The sequence below is a fragment of the Callospermophilus lateralis genome, chromosome 1 (assembly GCF_048772815.1).
Source record: "Callospermophilus lateralis isolate mCalLat2 chromosome 1, mCalLat2.hap1, whole genome shotgun sequence".
Lineage (NCBI taxonomy): Eukaryota > Metazoa > Chordata > Mammalia > Rodentia > Sciuridae > Callospermophilus > Callospermophilus lateralis.
In genome coordinates this window covers 116823446-116849815 of record NC_135305.1, presented here as the reverse complement: position 1 = coordinate 116849815, position 26370 = coordinate 116823446, and the positions used below count along the sequence as shown (strand labels likewise).

The window sequence follows — 26370 nt, the reverse complement described above, 5'->3', positions numbered from 1 at the left end:
GGCAGGCTGGGTAAATACCCATAACACTCGGATATAACTGTGGCTTTGTTGTGAAGATGCTGCACACACCACCATGGGGGAGTGGGGTGGGGCTCCAGGTCCCTCTCTGAGACCACAGATAGGGCTGAACAGTCCTTCTCTGAGAACCACCTATTAATCATGTTACCTTCTCAAAAAATTCATTCCCATGACTGCCTCTGGCTGGGGACAGGTCAAAAGACCCATCATCCTCTGGCCACAGTTGACTCACATTGGGGCCACCAGGCTCCTTCTCCCAGGAAGCTGGCATTGGGATCTAGTCAGTGAATTGTAGACACTAGACTTATAAGGATCTGTCAAGTACGAGTTGAGGATCCCAAACTCACGCCTGGACCACATGAGTGGACAAGTGAATTGATCCTGCTGATATACAAAGAGGAAGAAGAATGGATGCCAAGCTAAGTGACAGGCAGAGAAGGGATTCCATGGGGCCCAGTGAGAGGTGGTGAGAAGGGCATGCCACCTTCCTAGGTGCTTGGGATGGAGGGTTTAGGTTCTGTGATTTATTCCTAATGTCCTTCCAATAAATTCCTTTTGCTCAGGTTAGCCTGAGTGAGTTCTAGTCCTGGCCAACAGAAGGCATGCCAAAGACGGCAAAAGCTCAATTGAATTCAAATGATCTTTCACATAAGAAACACCCCTGACTGATGCTATGCTTTCTCTTCCAGTGTTCTGATCGGATCTGGGACATTTGCTTTAAGAAACCAGAATAAGTTCTTATCCTATGTTTTAGAAAACTTTTTTTAGCTCTGTAGAACTCCTTTTATTATTATTTTTATTTTTTGGTATCAGGGAGTAAACCCAGAGATGCTTATTAACCACTGAGCAACATCTCCAGCACTTTGGTTAAAATTTTCCATTTAGAGACAGAGTCTTGCTAAGTTGCTTAGGGCCTTGATAAGTTACTGAGACTGGCTTGAACTTTCAATCTTCCTGCCTCAGCCTCCCTAGCCCCTAGGATTATAGACATGTGCCACTGTGCCTGGCTTATTATTTTTTTCTTAAAAGTAAAATCTACTTCTTCAGACATAACTCCTATGCTTTAATTATTTATTTTATTTTCAAGACAAAGTCTCATTATGTTGCCTAGACTATCCTCAAACTCATGGGCTCAAGCAATCCTCTTTCCTCAGCCTACTGAGTCGCTGGGACTACAGGCACAAGCTCTGCTTTGTGTGTTTTGCAACTGGAGGATGAACTCAGGGGTGCTCTAACACTGAATTACGTTCCTTAGATCATTTTATTTTTTATTTTGAGACACAGTCTGCATAAGTTGCTGTGGCTGGCCTTGACCTTACAATCCTCCTACCTCAGCTTCTCAGGTGGCAGGAATTATAGGCATGTACCACCACACTGTCTAGCTCTGCTTAGTTTGTCCTTTAGCCCTGTGTTGATATCATGTTCTGCCCCAGAGGTCCTAGGTTGGAGCCTTAGTAGCTCATTTCTCCCCTCTCTGGAATAAGAACACATGAAATGGTGCCACTGGTGTCCTGTGAGAGGACCAATCATTTTCAATACTTCATTCACAGAATTCATGGGTTCAGTGTGAATCCACCATATTCTCCAGCCTGTGACCATGAGCACCTACTCTCTGTTCTGTCCATCTGCAACATCTGTTGCACACCCAACAGCTGCCATCTTGGTCCAAGTCCTATCACAACATGGCCTTACCTACTGCTATATATTTCTCTCTAAACTGGGCACAATGGCACATGCCTGTAATTCCAGCAACTCAGGAGACTGAGGCAGGAGAGTCACAAGTTCAAGGCCAGCCTCAGCAACTTAGCCAGGCCCTAAGCAACTTAGCAAGATCCTGTCTCAAAATAAAAAATAAAAAGGGCTAGGGCTGGGGTTGTGGCTTAGCGATAGAGCACTTGCCTAGTATGTGTGAAGCCCTGGGTTCGATCCTCAGCATCATATAAAAATAAATATATAAAATAAAGATATTGTGTTCACAACTAAAAAATAAATATTTAAAAAAAATAAAAAGGGCTGGGAATGTAGCTCAGTGGTAAAGCACCTCTGGTTGCAACCCCGGGACCCAAATAAATAAATAAATCTCTATACATAAAATGCTCCTTGTTGGTCACTCTGGTTCTTCTGGCAGCCTTACTTTTGGGCCTCTGAGTCTTATATTAACTCACTTATATACAGAAATAAGCACAGCTTTTTCTTTTCTTTTTTTTTTTTTTTTTTTTTTTAAGAAAGAGTGAGAGAGAGAGGGAGAGAGAGAGAGAGAGAGAATTTTTTAATATTTATTTTTTAGTACTTGGCGGACACAACATCTTTGTTTGTACATGGTGCTGAGGATCGAACCCGGGCCGCACGCATGCCAGGCGAGCGCGCTACCACTTAAGCCACATCCCCAGCCCCCAGCACAGCTTTTTCTTGCATTGTGAAATTCTGAGTTCTTGCCCTGGGAGGACTGGCAGCTTCTGCTTCCTCTGTGAGGGAACCCAGTAACCATATGAGAAGCCTGAATACACTGCTGCAGAGAGGTCACTGAGCAGAGGCAAGAAACCATCTCGAACCTCCAGGTCTGGCAGGGCTCCCACTGCAACCGCCTCATCAAGCCTAGGTGAAGGTAGCAGGGAGCCTCGCAGCTGAAACTCCGCCAGCCCATGGACACGGGGGGGGGGGGGGGGGGTGGGGGGGTGTGTGTGATAAACTGTTGTTGCTTCAAGTCACTCGGGTTGAGGTGGCTTATCGTATGGTAATAAACAACTGAAACACCCTACTTGACAAAAGTTCAGTCCAAGTGCAAAAGGAATGATACAGCTGAGAAGAAGAGCTCAGTGTGTTGACTTGGGCTGTTTTTTGTTCTGTTTTGTTTTCAGTAACACCACAAACATCCCAGGCAAGAAGACACAGAGTCATTTTTTACTCTTCCTGCTGTTCAACCCTCATATATTACACTTGTCATCAAGTTCAGTCTCCTGTAAACGCGGCTTGGATTTAACCTTTCCTGTCTAATTTCACTGTTGCCATTGCAGACCAGGCCTTTATTCCCAGGTTTAGAATCTACACCCATCCTCTCTTCTCCAGCCTTCCTTTCTCCAGTCCATCCTGGAAGTGGACCCTGGGCTCCTCTTCTTAGATTAAGGCTTTCAGCAAGTCAGTCCCATCTTCTCAGCTCTGGCTTCTAAGGTCTCATCTGGTTCCTTTCAGTCCACTTGGCCACTCCGGGCAGCCTGGATCCCAGTCCACATGCGCGTCATCCCATGCTCTTCAAGCCTCTGTCAGCCTGCCCTAACCTAGTGCTCCCTGCCCTATCCAGCCCCGTCACCTTTCTCCCAACACCCACGATCCTCACTGAGATCCTTGTCTTCGAACACTGTCGACACTCTGTTTCATAATTCAACACTTATTCATATAGTTGGGATGCTAGTTCCCAATTTTATTCTACATTTATAACTCAGATTTCTGAATTCTACTTACATCAGAAGATTAAGGAATTCTTTCTTATGCTTAGGTATGCTCCTTACAAGCAAGTGCTAGTGTAAAAATTCTCAGTAAAGTCATCCTTATGGATCTGAATGATTCTTCCTTTTTAAATTACAAATGTGCTTTAGAACATTCTGTGTGTCAAGGAAAAATGTCCATTTGGTTTAAAAAGTCTATATTGGGACGGGGGATTAAACAACATCTGCTATAAAAAGTAACGGAGTTGGGGGACGAAGTTGTGGCTCAGTGGTAGAGCGCTTGCCTAGCATGCGTGAGGCACTGCGTTAGATTCTCAGCAACATATAAAGGCATTGTGTCTATCTACAACTACAAAGATATTTAAAAAATAATAATAATAATAACGGAGTCCATACCGGATCTGAAACCACAATACTGCATTATAGGAAACCGGGTGAGGTGGCACAGGCCTGTAATCCCAGCTACTTGAGAGGCTGAGGCAGGAGGATCAAGTTCAAGGCCAGCCTCAATAATTTAGCAAAACCCTGTGCCAAAATTAAATATAAAAAGGGCTGGGGATGTAGCTAAGTGGTCGAGCACCCAGTGTTCAATCCTCAGTACTGGGGGAAAAAATAAGAAAATAGCAACAACAACAAATGTGGGGGCTCTTGAGTCCCCTGAGTTGAGTGCTACATAAGGTCCTGTGAACTGGCCACTGAAGCAGCAGCCAAAGGACCATATCAAGCCCCAAGTCGGTAGGATAAAAAGGTATGGCCAAAAAGTAAAATCAGGCTTGGTGTGGTGGCTCACGCCTGTAATCCCAGTAACTCGGGAGGCTGAGCAGGACTGTGAGTTCAAAGCCAGCCTTCAGCAATTTAGCAAGGCCCTATGCAACTTAGCAAGACCCTGTTTCAAAATAAAACATAAAAAGGGCAGGGGATGTGGCTCAGTGGTAAAACACCTCTGGGTTAAATCTCCAGTAACTCCCCCCCCCAAAAAAAAAAAAAAAAAAGAAAAATCAGGTCATCAATAACATATTCTGGGAATCAGATGGCAGGAATATGCTAATGGTAATCTATTCCCAGGGGAAAGCAAACCACCACTGTACCTACTGATACTTTCATGCCTAGTATGAGCCAAGTCCTGTACTTGGGGTTGCATGCATTTTATTCATTTAGTCTTCAAAATAATCAGGACACCAGATGAGAAAACCAAGACTCTGAGAAGAGTCCTTCTGCCTAAAGCTATTAAGTGAATAATGATCTGAGCCTAAGCCAAGGGATTCTGAAGCCCACATTCTTTCCAGTAGCTTGTATTGGATCTCATGGGAAGAGATATGACTTCTTAGGACTAGGAAAGAATATTTAGAGAGCACCTGGTCTGGCCTCTACTGTGCTGGGTGGAGGAAGACTAATAAAATATATGGTTATTTTAGTGGCTGCCAGGGAGATGCTTCGATGCGGGGTGGGGGAAGAACCATAAATTCCATCATCACCCCTCTACAAATAAACACACAATCCATGTAAAATGAGCGTGCCTGCTATGCAAATGCAGGTCCACAGAAATCCTCTCTAATTTAATCTCTGCTTCACAGAAATTCCAGAGCTACCCTGGCTTCTGCCTCTGAACAGCTTAGTCTAGTTAGGAATACAAAAGTACTCATAGAGAGCAAGAACAATCAACACTAAAACAGGATTCTGACAAGGACAATTTGGGTAGTCATAAAGGTTTCAACTGGACAAAAACAGTAAATAATTACAATTGAAACACAGAAGAGGGACCACAAAATTTGTATTATTCCTGTCACTTTCAATATTGCTTTAGTTCCTGAGGAAAGTGGGAGGTTTCATTTTGGCTGCAAAGCAGAAATGATGAACAGAGCTGTGTCTTGAGAGAGAAGGTGAGTTTCAACCACAACAGTGAAATGAAGTGACAGGAAAGCCCCTGAGGCCTGCACAAAGCTGCTGATGCAGTGTTCTGGGCAAAGGGTACAAGCTGGGGAGCCCTTTCCCAGCTGAGAACAGCTGGGCAGGAACACCCTGCAGAGAAGGCCCAGCCTCCTAAAGGGGGGCTCTGCTGTGCAGTAAATGCTTCCTGGATACCAGGGCAGCCCGCTTTGCTCCTGGGGCTGGGGATTTCCCAAACCCAAAGAAGAAAAGAAAATGACTTAGAGCTAACAGCATGGACTGCAGACCCTCTGTCGCCACTGAGTTAATCCTCTGCTTTCCACGATGTCAAAAAGGCAATCTTAATAATTCAGCATACTATCTGAATTTCAAACTTTAATTCCCAAACAATCCACAAAGAAAATTCTAAAGAATGACCTCAGGGGCTAGGGATGTAGTTCAGTGGTAGAGCACTTGCCTAGCATGAGCGAGGCCCTGGGATCCATCCCCAACAGGAAAAAAAGAAAAAAGACCTCAGTGGTAGCCCGCACCAACTGTAGAGCCCCTGTCTCCAAGGAAATAAAGGAAGCGAGGCTATTCTCATGTACTAAAAGGAAAAGGCACTCGGCTTAGGCTTACTGAGAGTCCTAGATTCAAATCCTGTTTGAGTACAATCCTCAACAGAGCACCTAACCATGGAGCTACAGATTTTCTCATCTATAAAATGGGGGAGGGAGAGTGGACACACTACCGACTTCCCCGAATTGCTGAAAAGTTAAGATAAAGTAAATGTGAATATTTTGTACATGGTAGGCACTTGACAATAGTGAAAAATATTGAACAGCAGTGCTGACATCAAGATGCAGAAAGTGCTGACAGAAAGAAAACATTTCTACAATTGAGAGACCGCCCTGACCATCACTGCCAAAGCGCCCTTGGCTTTCTACTCAAATTCTTTAAGGCAGCTTTTGAAACTCCTTTCTAGGGATCCCAATAGGAAGCTTTCAAATCCTGTTTAGGGGGCTGCATTTTTGTAAGGCAAATACTAACAGCTGAGGAAAACAAATCTATTTTAACCAGACCAGGACAATTATTTAGCTAAAAGGAACTTGAGGTAACCAGCTGAGACTGACCCAGGGTTCCACGTGGCCAAGGTGCCTTGCTGGCATGCTCTGAGAGCTGGTCCCTGTGAAGGACACTTATCATGGGTTAGAAAGGAGAGAGCTCACCCCAAATCCCTAGTACAGGCTTCAGGAGCTACGGAGGAATGTGTCCTTTGAACATATAGCATCTCCTCAGCCTCCTGGACCAAGTGCAGGCTCCTACCAGACCATAAGACCTCTTACCTGGTCTCATGGTTATCTACTCAGAGCTCATCTCTTGCTCCTTCCTTCTTAAAATTTATGTTTCCACAACCCTGACTTGCTTGGAATTCATCAGCGAGCATGCGTGTTTGTTTCCTTGCCTCTAAGACCTCTCTACCTCTGCTCCACCCAAACCTCCACCTAGACCCTCACTACTTCAAGTTGCCTTGCAGCTCTGGTGTCCCAGAAGTCGGTGAGGAATGGAGACTCCCAGGCACACTCTAGACCTACTGAAAATGAATCTGAATTTTAATGAGATCTCAGGTGACTGAATACACTTTAAAGTTAAGAAGCTCTGTGCTAAGGCCCTACTTCTTGGACAAACAGGTAGCCCTGTCTCCCCCTCCCTGGGCAGATCCCTCTCTTTAGTGATCCCAACCTTTTGCTCACGTCACCATGGAGTATTTTGTATGTGCTCCTCTGTTCATGGATCTGTCTTGTGTCCTAGAATGGTGGCTCTCTACAAGCGGCAGGTTATACCATCAATTTATCCTCCATGGATACAAGGTCTGGTATATGGTCAGAGCTTAAGGAGCTTAACTTCTAAATATGTTTTAAGTTTTTGTGATTTTAAACTTTAAGCTTTAATATCTAACTTTAATAACTACTTCAATAATGAATAGTTCTAATAACTTTAAATAACTAATAGTTTTAATAAGTTTAATAGCTAAAACTTTTTCTTTTTTTTTTTTTTTTTTGGTACTGAGGATTGAACCCAGGGGTCCTTAACCATCAAGCCACATACTTGGCCCTTTTTATATTTTATTTAGAGACAGGATCTTACTGAGTTGCTAAGTGCCTCGCTAAATTGCTGAGGCTGGCTTTGAACTCACAGTCTTCCTGTCTCAGCCTCCCAAGCTGCTGGGACTACAGGCATATGCCACCAAACCTAGCTAATAGCTAAAACTTTAATAACAAACTATAATAATGAATTCAGATCCTTGTGAGCAACATAAAAAAGTATCATGTCACAGGGCTGAGGATGTGGCACAGAGATAGAACACTTGCCTAGTATTGGTGAGGTTCTGGTTTCTATCCCCAGTATGGCCAAAAAAGAAAAAGAAAAAAAAAAGTAACATAATTTAGGTTAATCATGTTACATATTTCAATCTAAATACTCTGAATGTTACATTTATGTTTTGTTGTTGCTGTTGTCTTTGATGCTGTGGATTGAACCCAAAGGTACTTTACCACTGAGCCACATCCCTAACCCTTTTTATCTTTTATTTTGAGACAGGGCCTCACTAAGTTGCTTAGGGTCTTGCTAAATTTCTGAGACTAGTGTTAAACTAGTGATCCTTCTGCCTCGCTCTCCTGAGTCCCTGGGATTATACATATATGCTACTATGCCTAGAATACTTATGTATTTTTTAAAATATTTAAAATATTCTAAGCTGTGGAGTGATGCACATCTATAATCCCAGATACTCAGGAGCCTGAGGCAGGAGGAACATGAGTTTGAAGCCAGCTTGGGCAATCTAGCAAGCCCCTGTCTCAAAATAAAATATATAAAGGGCTGGAGATGTATCTCTGATAACAGCAGCCCTGGGTTCAATTCCCAGTACAGTTGTAAATCAATAAATATAAAATGAAATATTATAAAATTAATTTAAAATTTTAGTCGGTCTATATTCAAAAACCTGTTCTTCAAAAATGAATTTTACCAGGCCCAGTGGTGCACACCTATAATCCCAGTGGCATGGAAGGCTTAGGCAGGAGGATTGCAAGTTCAAAGCCAACCTCAGCAATTTAGCAAGGCCCTAAGGAGCTCAATGAGACCCTGTCTCTAAATAAAATACAAAAACAGGGCTGGGGATGTGACTCAGTGGTTAAGTGTCCCGGAGTTCAATCCCTGGTACTAAAAAAAAAAAAAAAAAAGAGAGAGAGAGAGAAGAAAAAAAATTTTTTGGTTGTAGATGAACAAAATATCTTTATTTCATTCATTTATTTATTTTTTAAAATATTTATTTTTAGTTGTAGTTGGACACAATACCTTTATTTATTAATTTTTATGTGGTACTGAGGATGGAATCCAGGGCCTTTTATGTACGAGGTGAGCGTTCTACTGCTGATCCACAACCCCAGTCCCTCATACATTCATTTTTTTATGTGGCACTGCAGATCAAACCCAGTGCCTCACACGTGCCAGGGAAGCACTCCACCACTGCGCCACAACGCCAGCCCTAGGTGAATGTTTTTTAGCAAACAAAAAATAGCTTTCAAAAATGAGAAGGTAGGGGGGACTTCTGGCCACGGAACCGCGCTCACCTCAGGGGCCATCCCTACTTGTGGAGATGCTTCGGCATCATAAGGACCTTGTGAGGCAATCATTCTGACTTTTGAGGAATACTGATGCTGCTTCCAAAAGCCTCCCCTGCTTCATCCTCCTATTTTTCAGTCTACTAATATGGTCTTACATATTGTCGACCAAGCAAGATTTATGCAGCCCTAAAGCAACAGGGGAAACTGATCAAGGACTAGACCTCCAAATCTGTCAGAAGTTGAACAGGAATGGACCATCAATCCCCACTCTGCATACATGCCATTTCCTTTTGATGATTCCTGGTCAAGTCTGCTTGCTGACAGTGGTAAATGATCCCAGGACTTTGGACACCCCATGGTCTGATGATGGGATTAATACCTCCTGACATATTTATACCCTAGCACAGCATACTAGGAGGGAAAAAACTGATCACCTATGGTCTCAACACTCCAAAAGCAATCACTCAGCCCTCTAGTTTGCCCCTTTAAATAAAATTACTTAGAAATATTATAAACCTAAAAAAAAATGAGAAGGTAAATTTCTCATGCCAGTGTCCTTAGGATCAAATCAGCTATGTGAAGAAAATGATATTTGCCTTTAAATGCTATTTGTAGACCACTCCCCCACTCACAATTATGCAATTCACTTTTTAAAATCATCACAAAACTTTTATGAAGAACCCACAGGTAAAACAGAATAAAGCAAAGGCCACACAAAATGTCCCTCAAAAGAAATGAAATGAAAGGAATTATAATGGTGAGGATGATTATTTAATAAAAGAGAAATATGGAAAGGATTTTAGGCCAAATGATTTTCCCCCTCAAAAACCAAACCAGGGCTGCGGCTGTAGCTCAGTGGCAGAGCACATGTGAGGCACTGGGTTCAATTCTCAGCACCGCATAAAAATAAATACACAAAATAAAGATTAAAAAAAATATCAACAGGACCATGAAATCTAGAGGATGGGATCTAGAGGGATGTTAAACTCGATGATGTTGGAATTTGCTTTTAAAATCTATTTTTCCTGGCTCTAATAAGAACTGAGTTTTCTAAGAAACATACTGGCAGAAACAATTTGAGGGCCAAATCCAATTACCTCAGAGTTATTCTCCTTTTAACAGTAAGTTCTGATCCATGCTCTGTAGGTCAAGAGCACCATTCAAACTTCTCTTTGCCCCTTTGAACCGTACTTCATCGCTGCCTCCTGCTCGTTGTAGACGTTCTCGTAAGACGCCAAGGGGCAGAGATTCCGGTCTCCACACAATGGCCCACCATTCAACCCGATTCTGCTTTGTCCCTAAACATTCATTCCCCTTGGCTCCTGCTGGGCCTGTTATATTCAGATATGAACTTTCCAGGAACCTGATCGTGTCACAGGCCTTTTCCTGTATGACAAGTTCAGTGCTAATCATGAACAGTGGGCTTTACACAGAGGGTTAGTATTAATCATGAAAAGTATGACTCCACATCCAGAAATAGGGCAACACTGGCCTAAAAGAGGCAAGCTGCATCTCTGTTAAATCCATCAGGCTATTTATTACCAAGGTCTCTTGCTGCAGAGAGCACTAGAGGTTTTCCTCATCTGTGTTAAGCAGACACACTGGAAGCACAATATTCTGCCAGATTCCAGGTCTGAGGTTCGGCTTAATGGGGAGCACCCTGGTGACCACAAGGTGAACCAAAGGGTTTTCCAAAGAACCAAAGCTAGACACCACTTACTCTCCAACCCCACAATGAGGTGCTATACTTATTCCCAACTTTTACAAGTCTCTTTACCTAGAGCATTTGAGAAGGTTATCGAAGTGCAATAAAAAAAAAAAAAAAATGGAAAAAAATATTTAATTTTTTTCTTTGGGTCAGTGAGGAATATTTGGCAAATATTACACATTAGAGATATGCTAGGTGGTTTGTATTATTTTGCTATAATTTACTCTTTTGGAACCTAGTTTCAATGACCACATGAATCAGCTCCTACTGGCCCAAATTATATTTTATAAATGTGAGTTAAAGATTATCTTTCCACATAAAAGTGTTCAGATTGAAATCCCCTCTCCGTCATTCCTGAGAGAATGACACAGGCGGGTAGTAAAAGACCATCTTTGTGTAGAACAAATGGACCGAGGAAAATCTACTTTCCCCTCCCCTGCCCCTTTCTTCTTCATACAACTAGAGCCAGACGGAATGAGATGTTTTTTCATTTTAGAAATTTGATTAAGCAGACTGGGCAAAAGCCCACTCTTCTAGTCTTTACAGTTTTCTCAATTTGGGAACTGAATTAAGGCACACTCAGGTTGGAAGATGGTGAAGCGGGGCCTCGCTGCCAGGCACTAGTGGCATTCGAGTTAGGGAAGGCAAGAGCTGGGCCTGCAGCAGCTCCAGCAGCCCTTTCTTTTTCCTTGAAGCATGAGCATGCAGACTGCTGCTTGGGGCCTGAGGGAGAAGGGACCCGGGGCCCAGGGCCCAGGTCCCCGAAAACCTCCCTGTCACTCTATGTGCACAAGCCTCTTTTTTTTTTTTTTAAATTATTGAACAATTATTCAATAATTTATTGAATGATCTTCAAACTAATTTCAAGATTTTGATTTAAACTGTGACATTCTTTTCACTGAGTATTTAATATGCATCATGCAAAAAGTTTCATTTTATGCAAAAATAGAGTAGTTTATAACACCACCAAAGAATCATGCTTTTAATTCCACATTTCCTCATTTTGAGCTTCCCTCTTGATCTGAGCAGTGAGAGAGCTGGCAGGGCAAAGAAAAATATGAAACAACAAGGGAAAATAAGCTCGCAGACTTGTTAGGAATGAACTGACTTTTTCTTCAGCTTTAGGAAGCTCACAACCCTGTTCCTAGATTCCCTGTTTAAAAATATATTCTAGGGCTGGAGGTACAGCACAGTGGTAGTGGGTTCCACCCCTAGAGCCAACACACACAAAATAGCTCAAAAATTTGTATATATTCTAAACACTACATTATTAAATTTTTTATACAGTTGTCCCCTCTGTATCCTCAGGTTCTATACCTGAGGGTCCCACATTCATGGATTCAACCAACCATGGATGAAAAACATTTTGGGGGGAAAAAAAAAAACTGCATCCACAGTGAATATGTACATTTGTTTTCTTGTCATTATTCCCTAAACAATACATATAACAACTACCTATACAACATTTACATTGTATCAGGTATTATAAGTAATCTAGAGATAATTTAAAAGCATACAGGAGAATGTATATAGATGATATGCAAATACTACACCATCTTATATAAGGAACTTGAGTGTCCACTGATTTTGGTACCTGTTGGGGCTCCTAGGACCAGTCCCTCTCAGAGACTGAGAGATAACTGTAGCACCAGATTCATTTTAGTTTCCATACTTTAAACCTTCTGAAACATCTTTCTACAATATTTTCTATCTTATTTTTCTTTTGTTTTGTTTCTACATTGTTTTAAAGATTATTTTGCTGGGCAGGGTGGCACATGCCTGTAATCCCAATGGCTCAGGAGGCCGAGGCAGGCAGATCACAAGTTCAAAGCCAGCCTTAGCAGTTAGTGAGGAGCTGAGCAACCTAGAGAGACACTGTCTTGAAACTAAAATAAAACAGACTGGGGATGTGGCTCAGACTTGTTAGGAATGAACTGGGTTCAATCCCTGGTACTGTACCAAGTAATGATAATGATGATGATGATGATAATGATGATGATGTTGTTTCTTTTTTTAAATATTTTTTTAGTTGTAGATGGACACAATGACTTTATTTTATTTATTTATTTTTATGTGGTGCAGAAGAGTGAACCCAGTGCCTCATGCATGCAAGGCAAGTGCTCTACCACTGAGCCACAACCCCAGCCCAGATGTTGTTTCTTTTCAAGATTCTTCTATACCATATACTCTCTGAAAGGTCAAAGTGTCCTTTTGCCTTGGTATCCTGCATATAATAACACTGAATACAGGAATAAATGAAGGAAACAGTTATAAAACAGTTCTTTAAAAAAAAAAGGCTAAAGAAACTCATTAAGAATTATTATCATAAAAATCAACAGAATACTTTTCCCTAATGTGGGTAAAGGAACCATCATATGGGCATTGTATAGTATTTAACAAGTTATTTACTAAGTATAATTTTTCAGGGGATCTTTTCAAAACCAAATAATAACATGTTTTCATAATTTAGTTTCAAAATGCTTAAGAAGATTCATTCCAAAAAAATTTATTCCCCAAATTCATTACAAAAAGTGCAAATTTCCCTCACACCAGCCTGATATTGAGCTTTTGCTCTCTCTAACTATGAAAGAATTAACATGAGGAAATTAACTAAGAATTCTCACTAGGCTTACCCATCCCAGGAACCCAGGGAATGGGGTGCTGAGGAAATGGGGATCCCTATTTCTGAAAAGCCTCAAAAAATAAAACTCCTCATCCCAGGATGGCTTCTCCTTGTACCTACTTCAGGAAATCCGCCAACCTGAACTACCTATCCTTCGGCAGTGACCTTCCACTCTGCACTTAGTGCACAGGTCCTGTATATCATCAGTGGGACATTAGTCTTACTCTGGCACGTAGGAATCTCGCAGTACTTCCAGTAGACACCATCCTCATGCTCTGCCACATAGCACCAGGGGCTCACATCTCCATCCGGGTTTCTATTGGGGAAAAGGATACAATTGATAACATTGCTGATGTTTTAAGTTAACTGGCTCATTGCTTTTCCATTTTACAGATAAAGAATTGCTTTGGGTTCTGATTATTTCTAATAATTGGCATATATCTCAATGTCCTCTCTTATTAAGAAGGAAAAACAGGTTAATACTACAAGGACAAGCCTATCCACTCTGACATGTTCTTGAGGCTGGGGAGAAATGAGCAAAGCTCCAAAAAATTCACCAAGGTATAATGAGGACAACTGATCACTAAACCAACTGTGCCAGATGGAAGGTGGAGGTTCAACAGCTAGGTGAACACAAAGCTAATGGGATATGAACTGACACAGAATGGCACTTTGGCATTTGGAGGTGTTTTTTGTTTTTGTTTTGTACTGGGGATTAACCCAGGGTACTTTACACTGAGCTATATTCTCAGTCCTTTTTTTTTCTTTTTAAATAAATACCTTTATTTTACTTATTTATTTATTTAATAACTTTATTTATTTACTTATTTTTATGTGGTGCTGAGGATCGAACCCAGTGCCTCGCATGTGCTAGGCAAGTGCTCTACCGCTGAGCCCCAGGCCCAGCCTCTCAGTCCTTTTTAGTTTTTATTTTGAGACAGGGTCTCACTAAGTTGCTTAGGGTGGCCTTGAACTTGTGATCCTCCTGCCTCAGCCTCACGAATTGCTTGGATTACAGTTGTACACCACCATGCCTGGCTCCAAAAGTATAATATTTAAAAGGTAAAATAAGAATTCACAAAATATAGACCCCACTGGCAAGTTCCCACTAGAAACAAGCTGGTCACCTCACATTTGACAGAAATGGGTCCTATTTCTTACCCAAACTCTGACTCCTTAGAAATTCTGAAGAAAACAGTGCCAAGTTTCAGTTAGAACCTGTGATCTTGTCATCCTGGCACAAACTTAGGATATAGCAATATTTTTAAAAGATTTATTTATTCTCTTTCTAAATAAGAACAGCTTGGAATAAATGCCCTTTAGGATCTTTTCAATTCAGAGACATCATGTGATGCTGTTGAAGTGGATCAAATAATGGCAAGGACTACTGGACACACAGAGAAGCTTCGCCTCTCTTCACCACTTCCCAAGGTTCTTTTATTTAGACTCAGGATACTGGAAACTTAATACTCCAGTTAGGCCGGAAATGGGCATAAAGACCCCACTGCTGGGAGCTTTGGAGCAACCCCTATCAAGCTTGAGCGGGATAAGCCTATTGTATGGTCCAAAAGATAAGCTTCCCTGAGGCACAAAGGGTCCCTTTATTTCTTGTGCCCAAAGGCAGGTGCCAGCCCCAACTCTGCTCTTCCCAGTCTCTGCCTTTCCCTCTAATCCAAATATCTCCAGCCCATCCCAGAGAAGAACATTCCCATCACTTGCCAACTCAGACATCTCAGATGCGATGGGTCTGAAAAGTCACACAAGACAAACATGGTGTCGGGTGACAGCTGAGAAATCAAAGTAGGAGAACTTGTACAAAGCCCTTCTTTAAACAGTATTTCACTGTCATTTTCCTCCCTCCATTCAGTGTTCAGCTTTGATGTAGTATTGGGTAAAGCCCTTAGAAAACAACTGTTTATTATCAATGTCAAAGCCACTCTGAAAGGCATCAGAATAGCTTAAATAAAGAACAAGCAAATTCATCCTTACTTCACTGTAAGTGCTGAAACAAAAGGCCTGGACTCTCTGATGGGATAATTTCAGCCTCCCTTTTTTGAAGTATAAACTGGTAATTCAGGTCTGGTACATTCCATCAAATCAAAGGAGAGGGTTGCAGCTGGCTGGGGCTCAGGAGAAAGGTGCTCCTGGCCCTCACTGATCTCTTAATGGATATTTACTTGTGTGTTTCTGGAAGGCTATGAGTAGAGATGGGTGCTAAACTGTCAGGGAAAAAAAAAAACACAAAACTTTTTCATATAAATAAACTATAAATTTATTTAATTATAAATTAAGTCTCATTGGAAATTTAAAATTTAACTGAAAGTCAAATTTTAAAACAGGAGCTCTGCCGGGTGTGGTGGCACATGCCTGTAATACCAGCAGTTTGGGAGGCTGGGACAGAGGATTGCAAGTCAAGGCCAGACTCAGCAACTCGGCAAGGCTCTAAGCAACTGAGTAAGAGCCTGTCTCAAAATAAAAAGGGCTAGGGCTGGGGCTGGGGCTCAGTGGTTAAGGGCCTCCGGGTTAAATCTCCAGTACCCTAAAATCAAAAACAAAAACAGGAGCTCTTCTGAGAAGACCTGCTTGACAGAAAGCAAGAGAGTAGTAGAATAAACCAAAAGTCTACTACTAAGAGACACTTTAGAGGTTTGGGAGTATATCTCAGAGGTAAAGCCCTTGCCTACCACGTTAGAATCCCTGGGTTCAATCTCCAGCTCACTAGGAGGAGGAGAAACTATAGCAGCAGCAACCAGGCACAGTGCGTCTGTCCATGATCTCAGCTACACTTGGAACGCTAAGGGTTAGGGTTAGGGTTAGCAAGACTTCATCACCAAAAATACAACACAAGGGGCTGGGGATGTGGCTCAAGTGGTAGCGCGCTCGCCTGGCATGCGTGCGGCCCGGGTTCGATCCTCAGCACCACATACAAACAAAGATGTTGTGTCCGCCAAAAACTAAAGAATAAAAAATATTAAAATTCTCTCTCTCTCTCTCTCTCTCTCTCTCTCTCTCTCACTCACTCACTCTCACACACACACTCTCTCTAAAAAAAAAAAAAAAAAAAAAAAAAAAAAAGCTTTAAAAAAAAAAAATACAACACAAAACAAACAAGAAAAAGAAAAGGAGATTCGCTGTTCAACAAGATAAGTAACTATGTAAACATAAATAATAAATACTTGTTTCTCTGCCTAAACATCCTTCCTAGCCCAAATCAACTATTCCTATGAATAGCAAATTAGGGGAAGGTAATATGCCAGAAATAGAGAGTGACTAATTTTTTTTATTTATGCAAGAAATTAAATATGTACAACTTTGAAAATAAAATGAAACAATTGTTCAGTGAACATATGTAACTTTAACTATAAAATACAAAGATAGCAAATTGGGAGGTAGCACATGTACAATAGTAGGGCTGGGTGGGGAGGGTTTCAAGGAAAGAGGTAAAATGGGAGACTTTATCTAAGCAACAGATATCTGTGATTTTGGAACAAATTTTAATACTTCCATAGTAACAAATGAAAAAATAAAGCAGCAGCAACTATGGGGGGATGGTCATTGGACATAAGCTAAGACAGAAGTGATGGCAAGAGCTGAGGGGCAACATGAAGAAAACACGGACCGCAGGCCTGGGGACGCCAGGTAACCACGAGGGCCCTAGAGTGTCAGCAAAGGCACATGAGGGCAGAGGTAAACAGCGTGGTCCCTGCAATGCAGGAACACAGGTGTTGGTTCAGCTGGGTCAACAGGGCCATATGATTGAGAGGCCAACATACTTACAGAACCCGGGACACAGAGTGTAGCTCAGCAATCATTTTCCCCTGGCCTCATGGCTCAAGAGGCAGCCTTTGCACCTGTCCTAATAATGATTAAATTCAACACATTGCTGAACCATGAGTCATGTAATCAGGATCTTGGGGGTAAGTAGCTAAAAGATACAACCAAAGGTGTTAAGAATCTTTGCTCTGGTCCCTACATAACAGTGATTCTTATCTTATTTTCATCGCAGAAAGCTTGGAGAACCTGATCAAAGCCAAGGATCATCTCCCCAGGAGATCATGAATACACATCTGAAGCACAATGGATGTGAAATCCAGAGCTCTTGCTAGCCAGGCATGGTGGCACACACCCATAGCCCCGCTACTTGGGAGGGGGAGGCTGAGGCAGAAACCAGCCTCGGCAACACAGCCAAACCCCATCTGCAGGTGTGTGTGTAGGGGGGAGATGACACCACATGACCCTTGCTAAAGTCAGACAGGAGATGAAAAGTAAAGAAACACCTTAGTCTACTGAAAAGAAATAAAGAGCACAAATCCGATGGATACAGCTGTTCCCAAGTTATCCTTGTCTGGCTGGCAGTCAGCTTCTCCTGCTAAGAAGCAGAGGGAGGTTCGGGTCCTAGACAGTCTGAATAGTACATTCTCACCAGCTTCAGAAGCTTTGCTGTCTGTGAATTGTCCACTGGTAGCCAACTAGGAAAACCCTCCCAAAGTGATAAGTTGACAGGTTAGTGATCTGACAGGACAGCAGTGCTCTAAAAGCCAGTAAATATCAAAGCAAATAGGTTGAAAAGAGTCACAGATTATTTGTGTGTGTGTGTGTGTGTGTGTGTGTCTGTCTGTCTGTCTGTCTATGGTGTGGGAAGATTTAGAAAATCGTGACAAGAAAGGCTTTCTGAGTTGGCTCAAAGGAAGCAAGAACACTTTCCTTATCATGAGCAGGGTTAGAACAAGAGATCAAAGACTTATCTCTACAGTCCCGTGGCCCCTTCTTACCTGCAGTAGTTATGCTCGCCCAGGCCGCCCTCCCCATTGGGGTATTTCAGAGTGTTGTACGGGTGCTGGAAAGTCTCGTTCCAGAACAGACACGGCTTGCCACCTTGCAGTGCTGTCCAGTTCTGTGTTCCCCTATAATCGGCACCATTGGCTGTGAAACACTCTAGAGAAAGAAAAGACAGAGCAGACTAATTTCCTGGCAACATTTATAGTCTACTCCCTCTCTGGTTGATGTTTTTTATCTGTTTTGTTTGGACCAAACTGGAAATGGATAGTACTTTGTTAGATCCTGAACACTCCACAGTTAACAGTGCTAGAACCAAGTAAATCTGAAAGAAGGTCCCTGCAAACGCTAGGCTAATCTTGGCACTAGCTTGCTGGGACACTGGGACACTAGGACATTTTCCCTTAAAGTATACAGATCCTATCTAGGATATAAACAGGAAGCTGAGATGTACTGAAGCCTATAAAGTGAACCAGGAAACCCCCAAATCTGGGAACAGTTGGTAACAGCCATGCCTGTAGAATTCTGGGTACTCGGAGGGGGTCATTGCTCTCGCCAGTGTCTCTGTGTGGTAACTAGAACCAGGTCACCAGCTGTAACTGAGATCTTCTCCCCTACAGTCTAAAAGGCTGCACTGACACTTGGATTTAATAAGACCATCGGATACAGCAATGCTTTGGAATCCCAATCACACAAATCTGGGACTGACTCACATTCCCTGATAATGAGGAACAGTCCTCCCCATGCTGTCTGGAGATAGGTGCAACAAAACAGGCAGTGGGCCCGAGCAAGGAAAGACCAGAGGGGCATCTTCTCTCACCTCCTTCTGAAAGTCTTTCCTATAGGATACACAGAAAGTAGTCTCAGGCCCCATTTCATAACGTGGCAAATCCTTGCAGGTGCAATCATGTGCTTCTAAAATCTTCTAAAATCTCTAGGGGGATGGGAACTGAGGCTGACAGGCTTCCACCCACATACTGTATGCATTAAACTCACAGAGGTTCATGAGAAAGGCACAGTACAAACAGCGATTTTTTAAAATTAACTTAGTTGAAACTGACAGAGAGAAGCACTTCAAACACTTCTCCAAGATGTATCACTAGAAACCTGACAGTCTGGGGGAGTTACCCTCACATTCTTAGCTTTCCTTCTTCCCTTCTTCTGGCATGCAGTGACCTGTAACTTCCGATACTAAGGACTCTGAACAATGCCTCCTGTTGGTGAGGGTACATGCCTACCCATGCCTATGCAGCGTGTGGACGACATGAGCACACTGATATTATGGAATGTATTTCCTCTTTTTTAAATATTTTTTTTTTAGTTGTAGTTGAACAAAATACCTTTATTTTATTTACATTTTTTTAATGTGGTGCTGAGGATCAAACCCAATGCCTTGCACGTGCTAAGCAAGCACTCTACTGCTGAGCCACAACCCCAGTCCCTGGAATGTATTTCTTTTAATATTTAAAAACTCTTCACACATCTCCCCTTCAGTTCCCCCTTCCTCCCACCATGCAGGACCTGTGTTTTGTCTGAAATGGCAGAATTTTATGGATAGCCAAAAGAATCTGGAATCTAGGCTACGGGGAAAACATCAGCAATTTAATCAAGTTTGGTGCAACACTCAGATGTTACACTAAGTGGGACTCGTCGTGTACCATGACAGCCAGGCCTCCACAGAGTGTACATAGCTAAATTCAAAGGTAACTGAAGGAGGCAGCTCAGCACAGCACAGCAAATGCTAACCAAGAGGCTCAGTTTTGGCTTCTTCTTGGGGACTTGCTGACCAGCTGTGCAACTTTGGACTAATCACTGTCATCCACATCGGCTCTGATATTTACACAGTGCTTTACTGTGTGCTAAGCTCCGTTCTAGGAGCTTTACAGATGAAGACTCACCACCAGTCCAGTAGAAAGGGACCCTTTAGTGACTCCATTTACAAAGGAGGCAAGTGGATACCCACCCTACACTACCTCTAGCAGAACCCTCTCGAGTCTGCCTACTCTCCATCCTCGCCCTCCCCAGGCTCCCCATTCACCTGCAAGTCCTCGTACCTTGAAACTGCCACCTCCCCTCTACCTTCAGTACCACTGTTTCAGTCCCACTTGCGACAGAACTGTCTAGGCCTCACAATTTCCCCCTTTTGTTCTTCTACATTCTATTCTCCAGACAGAACTCAAATATATCAGGGGAACAAAAGCCCTTGGAACAAACCCCAACTCTTCATGGTGTCTGCAGGGCCTGTGTGATGTGGCCCCAGCCCCTTCTTCCCCTGGCACCAAGGTTTCCCTTAGTCCCTGGCCATGCTCCAGCCACACTGGTCTGCTTTTAATTCTGTGAACACACCACGCTATTTCCTGCCTGAAATGTTCTTCCTCTAATACTTCCGGTTGCAGACTAAATGTCACCTCCTCAGAAAGCCCTTCCATCATCTCCACTGCTCTTTTCCTGCCCTTTGTTTCGAGCACTTATTATCACTAAGAATATAAGATCAGGGGCTGGGGTTGTGGCTCAGAGGTAGAGGCAAGCACCTAGCACGTGTGAGGCCCTGGGTTCTCTCTCCAGCACCACATAAAAATAAATTTAAAAAAATAAAGGTATTGTGTCCATTTACAACAAAAATTTTTTTTTTTTTTTTTTTTAAAGAGTAGGGACTGGGGATGTGGCTCAAGCGGTAGCGTGCTCGCCTGGCATGTGTGCGGCCTGGGTTTGATCCTCAGCACCACATACCAACAAAGATGTTATGTTCGCCAAAAACTTAAAAATAAATATTAAAATTCTCTCTCTCTCTCTAAAAAAAAAAAAAAAGAGTAGAAGATCAGCCCTGAATATCCAAAGGTTCTACATCTACCAAGTCGACCAACCAAAATATTCAGAGAAAACATTGCATCTGCAACTGAACATGTGCAGACCTTTTTTTTACCTTGTCATTATTTTCTAAGAAGTACATATAACAACTATTTATATAGCATTTATATTGTACTAGGTATTAAAAATAATCTCAACATGATTTAAGGTATATGGGAGGATATGTACAGGTTACATGCAAGTTATATGACATTTTATATAAGGGACTTGAGTATCAGCAGATTTTGGTATCCTTAGGGTTCTGGAAAAAATACCCTATGGATACCATGGGGCAACTGCATTTGATCTGACAGAGAGGTGGGAAAGGTAGAGAGAAACAATATGAACATGTATGGTATGGACCAAACCAGAGCCCTATTCCAACCTCAGGGCTAGAGTAGAATCTGAAAACCTGCATTACTAAAACACTGCCCAGCTGGGCATGGTGGTGCATGCCTGTAATCCCAGAGGCTGAGGAGGCTGAGGCAGGAGAATCCAGAGTTCAAAGCCAGCCTCAGCAACTTAGTGAGGTGCTAAGCAACCCAGTGAGACCGTGTCTCAAAATAAAAATAAAAATGGCCTAAGGACATGGCTCAGTGATTAAGCATCCCTGGATTCAATCCTTGGTACCAAAAACAAAACAACAACACAACAACAAAACCCCGCTGCCCAGGGCTGGGGATGTGGCTCAATCGGTAGCGCACTCGCCTGGCATGCGTGCGGCCTGGGTTCGATCCTCAGCACCACATACAAACAAAGATGTTGTGTCCGCCGAAAACTAAAAAATAAATATTAAAAAAAAATTCTAAGAAAAAAAAAAAAAAACCGCTGCTGCCCAGGTGATTCTGGTACATCATCAGCTTTGGGAGCCTCAAGACTAGATGATTCTAAGAACACCAAACCAAACTTTGCCAATTGCTAGAATTTTAATTATCATGTGTTGGGCTGGGGATGTGGCTCAAGCGGTAGCGTGCTCGCCTGGCATGCGTGCAGCCCGGGTTCGATCCTCAGCACCACATACAACCAAAGATTTGTATCTGCCGAAAACTAAAGATAAATAAATAAATTTAAAAAAAAAAAAAAAAAAAAAAAAAGACTGACCTTGCTTACATTCCTGGAATGTACATTCAAAATTTACATTTAAAAAAAATTAATTATCATGTGTTAATATATCTTTTTCTCCTATCAGATCTTACATATAAAAACAATATGTTTTACACTTTATTATTATTATTATTTTTTTTTTTTAATATTTATTTTTTAGTTCTCGGCGGACACAACATCTTTGTATGTGGTGCTGAGGATCGAACCCGGGCTGCACGCATGCCAGGCGAGCGCGCTACCGCTTGAGCCACATCCCCAGCCCCATACACTTTAAACGCATACATTAAAAAATAAATTAAAAAAAAAAAGAAGTGGTGAGGAGCCAGAAATTCAGGCCGACCAATGGGCAGCCCCACAATCCACAGCAACCTGTAGGTCATGTTCCCAGAGGCTCGGATGACTTGATTTGTAATACAAAAGAATGTGGCAGCCATCCATACATGTGACCGTACTCATGAATGGGGATAAGATGTCATCTGAAAACAGGAATGGGAACGTGCAGGCTTGTCTGTTTTTGTCTGTTTTCCTGGAACTCAATCTTATTTTCAATTACACTAGGGAAACTGAGGCAATGTGCCAGATTTTAATGATTATTATTATTTTTAAATGTTATTCACTTTTTTAAAAATATTCTTAGTCGTAGACGGACACAATACCTTTATTTTCTTTATTTTATGTAGTGCTAGGGATTGAACCCAATGTCTCACAATACTAGGCAAGCATGCTACCACTGAGGTGTGTCTCCAGCCCAAGTTATTCACTTTAAAAAAATACTTTTATTTATTTATTTTTGTGTGGTGTTGAGGATGGAACCTAGTGCCTTGGTGTGCTAGGCAAGCTCTATACCATTGAGCTACAACCCCAGCCCCTATTATTATTTTTTTTAAACCAGACTTGTCCAGTTCACATACACTGTGGGAAAAAAAGAAAAACAAACCAGGGTGTCCTGGATTTAAAGTTATCTCTGCATCTTGATTTCATCAGAACACTGGGGTGTGCACTAGGTAATGAGGACCCTCCCCTCCCTTATTTCTATTGCTTCGAAGCTGACATAATCTTTGGCTAGTTGTGTAAGGAGTGGCTTAAAACAACCAACAAATAAAAAAAGCACAGGGTTCCTTGTATATTTATGTATCCAGTGAAAGAGAATGAGTGAAGGCAACAGACCTAATATCCAGGATATTATTCATTAATTCAACAAATATTTATTCAGAACTTACCATGTGTCTGGCACTGTTCACAACACTGGAAACACAGTGGTCAACAAAGACCGTGTATTCACAGAGCTCATATGCTAACAGGGGAGACAGGCTCACAATAAATCAATCAAACTTAATATCCTATAGTGGTAAGGCTATAAGACAGGATGGCAAGAGAGGGCCTAGAGGGGAGCAGGTATCTGAGCAGAGATGTGGGTGAGGGAGGAACAAACTGAGAGAAGGAGCTGGGAAGAGCATTACTGGCAGAAGGCGTGGCAAACGTAAGACCCCCTACAAGGGCAAAGTGCTCGCAGATCTGGGGGACTATCTGTTCCTCTTATCTGCAGTAGAATAAGTGAGTGGGGAGGGGCAGGCAAAGCCAGGACAGGTAGGGTCTTGAGGGCTAAATAAAGTAGAGTTTGGATTTTGTTCTAATTGTGAGGGGAAGGCATTAGAAATTTTTAGCAAAGAAGCAGAATAATCTGATTTATTTTTTAACAGAACTCTAGCTGCTGGGAGGAGAACTATAGAGAGTAAGAGGCAGAGAGACCAGTGAGCAGCTTTCTGTAGAAGGACAGGCTAGAAGGAGTGGTCTGAACTAGGCTGACAGCTGTGGGATACCAAAATATATTCTTTCTCTCTCTACATATTTTTCTTTTACTTCCTTTGGTGCTAGGGATCAAACCCAGGGCCTTGCATGTGCTAAACACATGATCCACCACTCTGCTATATCTCCAGCCCTAGATATATTTTGAAGGTAGAGCCAAAAAATATTTGCCAGGAGTTTGAATCTAGTCTGAGAGAAGGAGGCATCAAGTAGAACATCAAGGATTTGGGCCTGAGGAACTAGTAAGCAAGGATGCCATTTACCATACTAGAGAGGGCTCAGAAGGGCGGAGTTTGGGGAGTGTAATGAAGGTTTGGTTTAGGATGGGTGAAGTATGAGACACCTTTCAGAAAGCTGAGAGCACATAAGAGTATGCAGATGGCTACACGAGGCTAGAACTGAGGAAAGAGGCCGAGGCTAGAGCTAGAAATGTGGCAATCCCCAGCACTTCCACGTGAACAAATCAAGATTACTGTGTATGGACAGAGAGGTCATCTGGGGCTGGAGCCCTGGGGCCCTCCAGCATTTTCAACTTAGCAACAATGACTGAGAAAGTACAGTCTCCCAGTTAGGGGAAAAGCTAGGAAAGCTCTTATCAAGAAGCCATCTAGCAACAAAGTGACCCAGTATGGAAAGCACATGTTAGGAGCTCAAGAATCAGGCTTCACTCAGTTTTATGGTTTATAAACTGAACTTTAGATTCTTTACTTGCAAAATAGGTGGTGGGGGCTAAATTATCTGTAGCTCAAGGGAGATGGAAGAACTAGAGGATATGTGGGGCTGGGGCTGGGGCTCAGTGGTAGAGCGCTCGCTAGCACGTGCGAGGCTCTGGGTTTGATCCTCAGCAACACGTAAAAATAAATAAGTAAAATAAAGATATTGTGTCCAACTACAACTAAAATATATATATATATATATATAAAAACCTGGAGGATGTGTAAGTAAAGTACCTAGCACAAAATAGGGCGTACAAAAATTATTATTATGTAATTTTATAAAAATAATCAGACTGTATTATAAGTTTGAAAATAAAATTATCTTAATAATTTAGCTTATTCTAATGCATAAAAATAATTAGCTATAAAAATACAGTGTAACATGAGCAGTTGGCACATCATTCTATCACAATTTTGTTTAAAGTTATCAGGCTGCCATCAGGGTGGAAAACATATATGGTTTGATCCTATGTTTAATACTAGCAGTTAATAAATAAGAGGTAAGAAAAAATGATATAATGGGGCTGGGATTGTGGCTCAGCGGTAGAGCACTCGCCTAGCACAGGCAGGACCCTGGTTCCATCCTCAGCACCACATAAAAATAAAAGGCATTGTGTTGTGTCCATCTACACAAAAAAAATAAATAAATAAATATTTTTAAAAAATTATAATGCAGCAAACAGGCATTTCCTAATCAAACTTTCAGCTGTAAACATGATGAAATATATTTTCATTTATATATGCTACTGAAATCACAAAATTCAATACTTATAATAAGTGAGGAAAATACAAGTTGAGTTGAGCAAAACTGTTAAATTAAGATGGTCATGGTGGCACACACCTTTAATCCCAGCCACTGAAGACTGAGGAAGGATGACTACAAGTTTGAAGCCAGCCTCAGCAACTCAGCGGGAGTTGAACTGCTCAAACTGTCTCAAAATAAGAATTTTTTTAAATTTTATAAAGGACTGGGGATGTGGCTTTGTGGAAGAAAACCCCTGTGTTCAATCCCTAGTATTTAAGAAAACAAAAACAGTCAAATTATACATGTACATCCACGTCCCCTTCCTACTGGGAACTGAATCCAGGGCCTAGTACAAGCAAATGCTCTACCATTAAGTTACATCCCTATACCCTTTAAAAAAAAAAAAAAAAAAAATATATATATATATATATACACACACACACACACACACATACATATACACATATATATATATATATATATAATTTTTTAGTCATAGATGGACACATACCTTTATTTTACTTATTTATGTGGTGCTGAGGATCAAACCCAGTGCCTCACACGTGCAAGGCCAGAGCTCTGCCACTGAGCCACAACCCCTGCTCCATCCCTATGCCCTTTTTAAATTTTATTTTGAGATAGATCTTCCTAAGTTGCCTAGACTGGCCTCAAACTTGGGAGTCTCCTGCCTCGGCCTCTTGAGTACATGGGCCATATTTTTAAAGTTCATCTTTAAAACTATAATAAATCCTTTCAGCTGGAACCACCGTTTCCAGTAACTCCTCTAAATGATGAACATGAAGGCCTTCCAAAGCATGGAATTGTTCTTTTGGCAATGTACATGCAAATCTACAAGTAAGGTGACATGGTAGACATGGAGGGAAAGGGCTATACTCAAAAAGGCACACCCACAACAGGACCCTAGCAAAGCTGTCCTCTACAGGATGACCCAATGCGCTGGCATTGTCAGAAACAAACAAGTGAAGGGCAAGATTCTTGCCGAGAGGATTAATATGAGCACTGAGCACACTGACCACCCCAAGAGCAGAGATGGCGTCCTTAAATGTATGAAGAAAATGAACAGAAAAGGAA

General features: G+C 41.9%; 1 protein-coding gene across 3 annotated transcripts in view; it reads right to left on the bottom strand.

Moving 5' to 3' along the window:
• The window catches only part of Kremen1 (kringle containing transmembrane protein 1), a 74340-nt gene that overhangs the window by 33477 nt on the left and 14493 nt on the right, over positions 1-26370 (bottom strand). For all 3 annotated transcript variants that reach the window (XM_076837291.2, XM_076837300.2, XM_076837310.2), the window contains exons 2-3: positions 18057-18219; positions 13509-13600 (exon numbers count right to left, since the gene is read on the bottom strand). In XM_076837291.2, coding sequence (XP_076693406.1) covers positions 13509-13600; positions 18057-18219 — 255 coding nt within the window. The remainder of the gene's footprint in view (positions 1-13508; positions 13601-18056; positions 18220-26370) is intronic.